We start from the raw sequence: 10580 nt of genomic DNA, 5'->3' as shown, positions 1-10580 counted from the left end.
CCACATTTTGAGCCTGTTTGGTGGGCTGGCTCGGGCGCCACACTCCGGCTGTCGCGGGTGTGGCGCCCAAATCAGCCACCGTAGGTGTGGCACCGCTGCGGCGCCTACGGCGCCTGTCTAAACAGACCTTTTATCCGCGTGTTCGCGAGTAAAAATTTGATAGGGTACGAGTTGAGACGGGAGTTTAAACCCGCGAGTATGGATGAAGGTTTTATTCTCAATCCGATGGATTTTTTGTCGCTGTCGGTGTTTGCTACCGACGACGCACGATGGGGTATACCACACAATGCTTTTGAAAGGACAGCGATGTCGATCGCAGCCCGATGTTCTTGCCAAGCACGACGGAACACATCAGTTTATACAGGTTTATACTAGGAGTACGGCTACGCACGACCCTACAGACTGCATCGGGAGCACTATGTCAAACCAGAGGGACAGATTGCCCACATACCGGTATAGAACAAATCATCTCTGTAAGGTCCTACCCTTGAGTTATAAAAGAACAGGCTCTCCTATCTCTTACACACAAGCACACAAGCTATAACGCTTTCCATCGCAATACTACGATCAACACTACAATGGACTAGGGCTTCGGCTTGAACCAGTATAACCCCGTGTCCCAAGTTCACCGTTTGAGTCCAGTGATTCACTATTCGAAGTGAGTCCGTGCTAGCATCCCCTACCAAACACATATCTATTGTCCCCCTCGGTTTTCGAAACCACGACACGTTCCATCATTTTTGAGATATTAACATTTCATGTATGAGGTGAGCTCTAACCTTTCCCTATTTTTTAATTACTTCATTTTTGAGATATTAACATTTTTTAAGTTTTGTAAACTAGTAATAATGTGTATTATGGTAGTGCAAATAGTCTATGATTTTCTTAAACTTTCAAAAACCGATAAAAGTGTTAAATAACCGAGTTATAGTGTATAGGGGAACTAGATTGAGAGAATGGTTGGAGACGTTCTGTATGTGGGGTTTTTTTAGAGAGATGCAGTAAAATATAATAGAAAGTACATATAGAGGTAAATATGGGAGGAATGGTTGGAGATGGTCTAAGGTTCATTCCAACCTTTCTTCAGGCATATATCTGATCCCCATAATGCCAGATCTTAGACAGGCTTGTGTTTTTACAAGGTGGAAAAGCTATCTCCTATAAATCTTCCAAACAAACTTTGGTAGCTACATCCACAACTCATTCTGAAATAATTGCATTATATGAATTTTCACGTGAATGTGTATGACTTTGCAGAATGATAAATCATATACTACAGTCATGTGGTATTGGTTCCATTGAATCTCCAACATGATCTATGAATATAATGTTGCATGTGTTGTTCAGATGGAGACGGTTTATATTAAGAGCAACATTACAAAGCATATTGCCCCCAAAGTTATTTTATCCTTATAAGTTGCAAAATAATGGGGAGATAAATATCCTACAAACTAAGTCTTGTGATAATCTTGTTGATTTATTCACCAAATCTCTATTCTATGGAATATTCTCAAAATGTGTTGAGAGAGTTGGAATGAGACGACTTAGAGATTTGTAGGAATTAGGGGGTATGTATCTATGATATATGACATGTTCTAACATTATATTGCACTCTTTTCTTTATATGAGTTTTTCTTATAAGGTTTCTCATGTAAAGTTTTTAATGAGGCAATATCAGCATAGACACATGTGATATCATCTATTTTTCTATTTTTTTTCACTGGGTTTTTAAAAGATGTTTACATGATGGATTTATTGGATATGATTCTAATACTTCAACGATGATCATGCCAAAACATGGACGGGATCAAGGAGGAGTGTTGTGGATCGGTGATATGGATTAATCTCATCCATTAATCAAGATTAAGCAGTTAGCTAGTGGAAGGATGTATTTTTCCAAAGGGACAGTTTCGCGTCCGTACAGATGTTTATATACGTGTACACAGTGATTAATGAAAGATAACAGCTCTCCATTTTGTCATTTCGTCGAACACCTGTTACTAATGGCTGCTGACGCTTGCGCAGATCGCTCGGGTGGCACACCAGGCCGGCAGAGCTAGCTTCCTTGCCTCCGTGGGTTACTTTTGAGCCGGGGGTGGGGCCTCCGGCAACTTTTTCGCCGGATGCCGGGCGAACAAAGGATGCACGAGACAGGAGCGGAGCGCCACTGTTCCTCCGAGCCCCGTGGCCCGAGGAGCGCCTGGCAGCCACGTCGCGGGCGCGGCACACAAAGGACGGCACCGAATCCTGTTGACTTCCCACACCACACGGCCCCCCGTCGCCCTCGCGCCCTTTATAAGCCTTCCACCCCGCCCCCACCCCTACTCGATCTGCTTCCTGTCTTGTTCTTGTTCCTTCCTTCTTTGCTCGAGCTCAGTTTCACACCCCTGTAGCTGGAGCCTGCTGTCCTGCAGCAGCGTGACAAACCAGACCTTTTCAATCTCTTGCTCGCTTGCTCGCCCGCCCTTCTTCTTCATCATCTTCCACACGGGCTGCGTCGCCGTCGTCCCAAGCCTGCCTGCAGCTATCCTTCTACCTGCCGGTTCGTTTGTAGTTCTTGGAGGGAGCTAGCAGTTCTCTGCGCGCCTGAGCTAGCCACCGGTTAATCCAAGTCATTCATTACCGATGGGGCGCGCGCCGTGCTGCGAGAAGAGCGGGCTGAAGAAAGGGCCGTGGATGCCCGAGGAGGACGAGAAGCTCGTCGCCTACATCAAGAAGCACGGCCAGGGCAACTGGCGCACCCTCCCCAAGAATGCCGGTGAGCGCCGCCCTGACCCCGACGGAACTCTCGTCCCATGAATCCTACGCATATAGTGTAGACATATTCATGCATCTCGTGACACATCGATCCTTCTCGTGACACACAGGGCTCGCACGGTGCGGGAAGAGCTGCCGGCTACGGTGGACTAACTATCTGAGGCCGGACATCAAGCGCGGCCGCTTCTCCTTCGACGAGGAGGAGACAATCATCCAGCTCCACAGCATCCTCGGCAACAAGTAAGTAGTAGCATCCTAGCTATTCTGGCTTCGCTTGGCTTGGCTTTGTGTAGCTTCGCTGTTTTTGCTCTACTGGACTGGAGTAGTAGCTAGGCGCAGTACGGTTTCTGATGGCGTGATTGGCTACTGGTGGTTAATTAGGTGGTCAGCGATCGCGGCGCGGCTGCCCGGGCGGACGGACAACGAGATCAAGAACTACTGGAACACGCACATCCGCAAGCGCCTGCTCCGCATGGGCATCGACCCCGTCACCCACGCGCCGCGCCTCGACCTCCTCGACCTCTCCGCGCTCTTCAAGCCCGCCGCCGCCGCCGCGTACTACCCCACGCAGGCCGACCTCGACACGCTCCGAGCCTTGGAGCCGCTCGCCAACTACCCGGACCTCCTCCGCCTCGCCTCCGCCCTGCTCTCTGGCCCGCCGGCGGCGCCCGCGATCGGCGACCAGCAACCGCGGCAGCTTCTGCCGTGGATTCTGCAGGCGCAGATGGCGCAGCAGGCGGCCGCCGCCGTGGCGCAGGCGCAGCTGCAGGTGGCGCCGCAGGCCGAACAGTTCGTGCAGCAGCGGCAGGCGGCTGGAGCCGCGTGCCAAATGCCGGACCTGGTCCACACGAGCCCGACGGTGCAGCAGCACCAGCAGGTCGCGGCCGCGCAGGAGCAGCAACACCAGCCCCAGGGCCAGGACGACATGGCCGCGGCTTGCCACAGCATGCAGCCGCAGCCGCCTACGGGCGGCTACGCCGTCGACACCCTCGACATCCCAGCGCTGATGCAGATGGTGCAGGCCGACGACGCGTCGAACCTGCAGCAGTGGAGCAGCATGATCACAAGCAGCACCAACAACAACAACGTCGGCTCCGGCGTGTCCACACCGTCGTCCAGCCCGGTGCCGCGCTTGAATCACTCCACCACCGCCACCACGACGTACGGCGGCGCGAGCGATGCCGACGCCGCCGCGCTGTTCAACATGCAGCTATCTGAGCTCCTTGATGTGACCGACTACATGTAACAACGAGCTAGGAACAAAAATCACGGGAGCACGGACCCGATCCGTCGAAACTGTGTGCTAGGTCCTACACTTCATCACGTGTACCGCAAGGGGCAAACGAAAATCCATCTCAGGACGGACGACGACGACGCATTTTTGTACAGGATCATTGCTGCACCTCCTGTAATTATCCACTTGTTCGTTCGTTCATGGTCGGATCAGTGATAGATTAATTACTGTTAGAAGCTTCCCATGAGTCTCTTTCGATCGGTTCGTCACACTACTGTAATTATTTTCTTCTTTTCAATCTAGCTGGACGTGTGTGGTGCGTGTCAGTAGTGTGGCGAACCACGGCGAAGGTGTCGTGCCATGATTGCTTAAGACGGCTGCTGTCACTCTCGCTCTCTTCACGGTTTGTCTCCAGCGAAGAAAATCAGGGTTGCTTTTCTTAGAATGCTATGGTGGTGCCTTCATTATTCATCCATGGATGCCGCTATGTGATTGGGGACTGTATGGCGACAATATATAATAATAATTAGGATAACGCCAGTAACTGTCATGGTCACAGCTGATGGACGATGATGTATATATATAGACAATCTGAAAATGGTTGAGAAAAAAAAACAGACCACTCTCTAACGACGCTGATATGGTGTGCAACGCAGCTTAATGATTGCTGCTGGCCCTGCCTGCTCCCTCTGATGAGCGGCAAACAATTGCTTGATCAATTTGTTGGTGAGATATACTCCCTCCGTTTCTTTTTATTTGTCGCTGGATAGTGTAAAATTGCACTATCCAGCGACAAATAAAAAGAAACGAAGGGAGTATCATATATTACTACTGGTTCGTAGTTGTTGTTGGACTGCTGTTGGGTTTTTAAAAGTCAAATAAATCTCTGTTGATGGCTATTAATTACTTTTTAAGATAGATAACACGTCTATTAGAGATGTGGAGGAGAGAATAGAGAGGAGAAATGGGCTTGGTGTCCTGTAAGAAAGACAAGTGAGGTCCTTCATTAATATTAAAGAGTTAACCACCATGTGAATAGGTTAAATGGTAGTCTACATGATCTTTGCAGCCAACAATTGGCTCTATTATTAAACTCCCTCTTAAGAATGCTGATTTTTTTTTGAGCAAAATGCTACAAATTTTTATTACTTGCATTGCTTAGACTATCTCTAACGTAGTCTACAGTGTAAAATAGTACTTTATACGACCATAACACGATAGCTTTAGGGGGTGTTTGAGATGGCTCCGGATTCCAACTCTAGTGTGGAGCTGTAGTTTATAAGATCAACTTAAATAGTTTTAAAAATACTTTTAATCTAAATAATAAATAAAATGATGTATCTAAATGTATTCTAAATTCTTACAGCTCTACACGATTTTCTAGAACACCGAATTATCAGCACCATCAACTCTACCAATTTTCTTGTAGTTGGAGTTGTCCCAAACAATCCACTAGTCTATACATGGCGACCAGACGTAACGGATGACGGCCCATGCATTGACAGTTTGACACGACTTACAAGGTTGCATGTGCCTTTGTTCATACACAGTACGTACTATGGCCAATCTGCTGACGCGCGCACGGTACGATGCCACAGCAACTGACCTTCCATCGATACATCCTTCATAGTCTCATGGACTGTATCTACACAGGAGCAGGTCTACGTTTGCATGCATGCACGTAATCGTGCACGTATAAACAAGCTTACTATCAGCGAATAAGTGTTGTTTATTTTGAATTTTGATCAAATATACACGAAGAATGCAGCCGCCATGACCTCGTCGATCTCGAACTCAAAAAAAAGACATGTACATCTCTACTATATTTAAATGATAATTTATGCTTGTATCTCCCTCACATTCGCTCCGCCCGAAAATACAAAAAGTAAACGCAAACCTATTTTGAATTTTGATCAAATATACATGGAGAATGCAGCCTCCATAACCTCGTCGATGTCGAACTCAATTTTTTTTGGCACATGCTATTAGCCTATTAGAATGTTACTCTTATTTGATGATTGGTCTCGTGATGATCAGACTTCTAACTGCCACGTGTTTCATATGTTATAATATGCACGTCAAGCCAGTGATGGGTCCAAAGGGGAGGCTTCGGCTCCTCTACATCCATGAAACTCAATTAGAGATATAGGTTGAGGGTAAAGGAGAAGGAAGGAGAAGGAAGAGGAGAGAAAAATAAGACCTTCCTAGCGTGTCTTGTCTCCACGGTTGGTCACTAGAAAATTAGCCCTTGCTACTCGGTCAAGCTGCTGGTGTAGGAAGAGAAAGTGCAATAGAAGTGTAACTGATGTAACGGTGAGACAGCTAACTAGCTTCTTTCTTGCATGAAGTAGAAAATGTGAAAGGAGAAAAGGAAAAAAAACTATCCACTAGTACAAAAAGGCTCAAAGCCTGCGGGGACGATATATTTTTACTGGCGGTTTCGGTTATCCACCGACTGTGTTATTTCTAGTGGCGGTTCCTTAAGAAAACCGCCACTAGAAATCGTATTTCTACTGGCGGTTCCTTAAGAAAACCGCCAGTAGAAATCCATGATTTGTAGTGGCGGTTTTCTTAAGGAACCGCCACTAGAAATACGATTTCTAGTGGCGGTTTTCTTAAGGAACCGCCACTAGAAATCATTTTTATCCTTAATTTTTCGAGTTTTTCAAACGGCCTCGTATGACAAAACCACCAAAATAAAAGTTGTAGATCTCTAGAAGTTATGAAACTTTGTAGTTGACAACTTTTTTGTTTGAACTCATTTCGGTTCTCAAAAATTGAATCTAAGTATGTCAAATTTAAAATTCAAATTTTGCAAACTACCTCGGATGAAAAAAGTGTCAAAATAAAAGTTGTAGAACTTCAAAAGTTATTTATCTTTGTAGTTGACAACTTTTTTATTTGAATTCGTTTAGGGTCTCAAATAAGCAATTTACACTCAAATGGTTGTAATATGTGAAGAAAACAACTACAAACTAAACACAAGACATGTCATAGACGGAGTGGTAGGGGAGGGTACGCGCGAGGGTGAGGTCGACGGTTCGAATACTAACAACCGCGTAGCGCGCGAATTTTGCGCGAAAAATGCCGCGGGTGGGGTGAGCCTAATAAAAATAAATTTTTTTAACTATTTTTAAAATATGTTTTTATGTTTCCTGGAAACGATTTGCACTGGCGGTTTTATTACGTCGACCGCCAGTGAAAATCGATTTTCACTGGCGGTTTTATTACGCCGACCGCCAGTGAAAATCGATTTTCACTGGCGGTCCTCAGTTAACCGCCTGTAAAAATGATGATTTCTACTGGCCCCTAGCACTGGCGGTTACGAAAAACGTCACTATAAATAGGTTTACAACCGCCACTATAGAACTTCTCTGTACTAGTGATCCTTACCACTAACAGAATTCGGCTGTGTCCAGTAGTGTGTATCTTGAGAGTATTACGCGCGAGCTGTGCGATCGCAAGAGAGTGTAGATTAAGTCCCTCTTTGAAACACAAGTTGGTAAAACACGTGAATAGAAAAAAAACGTAGTAATAGAGTTGCATGACAATTATAATCCTACAGGGATTAAAAATATAGGAAAACTTAAATAATGTATTTGGATGCAGCATAGGAAGAACACAATAATTAGAGGGGAGAGATAGACAAAAATGAAAGTTTCCAAGTGGTTGGACCTCTTGTTAGAAATAGGATTTGTAGGAACTCAATCCTTTGCTCTAAAGGACTACATATATAAGAAAATTCCCTACATATATGATTCGCATTCTCCAAAATTCCTCTACTTTTCATTTGTTGCAAAGGGGGCCTAACATGTGGATGGCATTACTAGCCGTTGCTGGAACATTGAAGTTAGAACAAAAGGCGTACATGTGCGTACGTAGTTTATACACATGGAGTATATATAGTTGTTGACCGCTCGACGGGGACCGGCCGGCCGTCACTCACGTGTAGAAATTAGGAAAGGATGGCGCAGCAGCCAGCAGGGAGAGCCACACGGTGCACCCTGCAGCGAGCCACACGGTGCACGGTCGCGCGAGAACAAATCAGCGTTCCTCTATGATATAGTACTTACTCTTACTACAGTCTGTACCTGTCGAACCAAAAACTAGCTATGGACGCGGCGGTTTCGTAGCCGGCAATGTCCGTGCGCGCGCATCGATGCACACAGGGGCCGCCGCCGTCTGTACTGTACGTTCGTAGGGGCCCGCGCGAGCGTCGCGATCGCGATCGCGACACGCTCCATAGTCCATACATCCCCGCGCGCCCGCGCGGCTCCGTGTTCTCGGTGGCTTTGGTTGGCCGATTTCGTCGCGTCGTCGCGGGCTCGCGGTCGCGGCCGCCGCCCGGCGCGTCTCGGCGGGGACGCGTGGGCTGCCACCTCCTCGCGCGGCCGCGGCCGTCGCTGTCGCTTCGCCCTGGCCCCAATCATAAACCCGGTTGACTTCACCCCCGCGGGTCGACACGGATGGACGACGTACGGGCGCCGGGACGCCTCCTCACATCATCATCTCATCGATTGCTCGGTTTTCTTCGCCGCCCGCGGCGCAGTTTGATCTGTGGGCGTTATTCCGCTAGGCAAAAGGTAAAATGTACCGCGTGCTAATTAAGCTACCCCAGTTACAGGTGTTTGGAATCGTGTCCAGGTCCAGGTGGTAGTGGTGCTATACGGAATCACTACTGCTGCGTGCTCTTCTTCACCTTCCCCGCCGGCTGATGGCGACGGCGGCGATCAGGACCGTGTGCGGCGTTCATCCAATCATGCATGCATGTGTGTGAAAGTATGCGACATATCCTCTTTTTGGTATGGAAACCAAGGAGAGGTACGTACATGTATGCGACACGTACTCGCTCAGGCGATCCGTCTTGATAGCGTACGTACGGTGGTCGAAGAGAGATACTCCGTCCATGATTTAGGATAGGACGGCCGGCCGGTTGGCCGGCGGCCGTAGACATAAGGCATGCATGCAAGAACACGGCAATATCGCATTTATACCCATGCAACCTACGTACCGACAAATGCCTCACGCTACTGTAAGCATGACGGTACTAGTGCTAGCTAGCTCGTGTACGTATGCAGACAGTGTTCGTTTTTGACTGCGTAGGCTGCTGCGCTACAGTTTTTGCCACGTGGTCTCATTGGTCTTCTTGGAGCGACAAGCTACTCCAGTTTTCTACTACACCAAGAGACCTGCACTCTGGTTACTATATATACTTGGTCAGTTCCTGAGTGGGAATCTTAGAAAAGGCTTGCCTCTCCCTTTAACGAATGGTGTGGTTTTGTAGCACTTGGTGCGAACAGGTTTCCTCTCCGTCATGCCTTTTGAGTTTGATCCGCCTTTTCTTGGCGCTCTAAAAAAAGAGAAAGGGATTGACACACAGTAGTGGAGTGTGTAGAGACTAATTGACTAAATAACAATAACATACTATTGAAAGAATGCATGAGTAGTACGACTACCGGCTTTATCTGGGTACGTATACAGAGGTTGGTTATGGTGTTCATTTTCCATTACTAAAAATAATAGTAATGCAATCATAGCACTAACTACTGGACACATGATTGAGGAACGAAGAAGATTAGTCAGCAAATGTTCCTGTTGATTTTATTATTACCTCTTTTATTCACTACCGGAATCGCAGGCTTTGCCAAGTGTTGTATTCTTTGCCGAGTGCCGCACTCGGTAAAGTTAGGCACTAGCGACCTTTACCGAGTGCTGAACACTCGGTACAGGACGACACTCGGCAAAGGCAACTTTACCGAGTGTCAAACACTCGGCAAAGGGGGCTCTCGGCAAACGGCCGTCAGCGGCCGTCCCAAAGCTGACGGCCGTCAGTCTTTGCCGAGAGCCAACGGCTGGCACTCGGCAAAGAGGTTCTGTGCCGAGTGCCACATAGTAGGCACTCGACAAAGTTTATTTTAATTTTTTTGATTTTGTCTCCCAAAATTTTTGTGGTATGTTCCTACACTATGTAGACCTACATGTATCATTTGTGGACAAATTTAACAGAGTTTTCAATCGTTAGTAGATTTAGTTCGTTTATTTGAATTTCTTCGGAAAATTTAGATTTGAACTGCAGGTCACTTGAAATTTGGAAAACCGTGCATACAAAAATGATATTCATGTTACTTAGCATAAGTTACGACCGATTCCAGGAGTGGACCGGAAACTTCGAGCAACATGCTCACTAAACATGACCGTGAACTTGTCATCCACATGTTTAAAAATTGTATAAAACACAAACAAAGTCAGAAAATCCTGAAACTTGTCCACGTGTCATGATATCATATGTACAGGCTGCGATAAAAGTTTTAGAATGTTTGGAGAAAGTTGTGAGACACTATGTGTACAAACCTAAGAGATCCACATTCAAACTCTATGATTTCATGTGTAGTTCTCTTAGGTTTCTACACATAGTGCCGCACTCCTTTCTCCAAACATTCTAAAATTTTTATCGCAGCCTGTACATATGATATCATAACACGTGGACAAGTTTCATGATTTTCTGACTTTGTTTGTGTTTTATAAAAATTTTAAACAGCTGGATGGCAAGTTCACGGCCATGTTGAGTGAGCATGGTGCTCGAAGTTTC

The 10580-nt window shown here is 46.7% G+C and overlaps 1 protein-coding gene across 1 annotated transcript; it reads left to right on the top strand.

The window, feature by feature from the left end:
• The first annotated feature begins 2327 nt into the window (after nucleotides 1–2327).
• LOC541728 (transcription factor MYB39) lies at nucleotides 2328–4317 on the top strand. The gene is made up of 3 exons (XM_008655002.3): nucleotides 2328–2758; nucleotides 2868–2997; nucleotides 3139–4317. Exons 1-3 carry the CDS (start codon nucleotides 2626–2628, stop codon nucleotides 4001–4003), a joined length of 1128 nt encoding a protein of 375 aa, XP_008653224.1. The 5' UTR covers nucleotides 2328–2625; the 3' UTR covers nucleotides 4004–4317.
• The last annotated feature ends 6263 nt before the right edge of the window (nucleotides 4318–10580 follow it).

The sequence above is a fragment of the Zea mays genome, chromosome 7 (assembly GCF_902167145.1).
Source record: "Zea mays cultivar B73 chromosome 7, Zm-B73-REFERENCE-NAM-5.0, whole genome shotgun sequence".
NCBI classification, from domain to species: domain Eukaryota; kingdom Viridiplantae; phylum Streptophyta; class Magnoliopsida; order Poales; family Poaceae; genus Zea; species Zea mays.
This window is presented reverse-complemented; position numbering and strand designations above follow the sequence as displayed.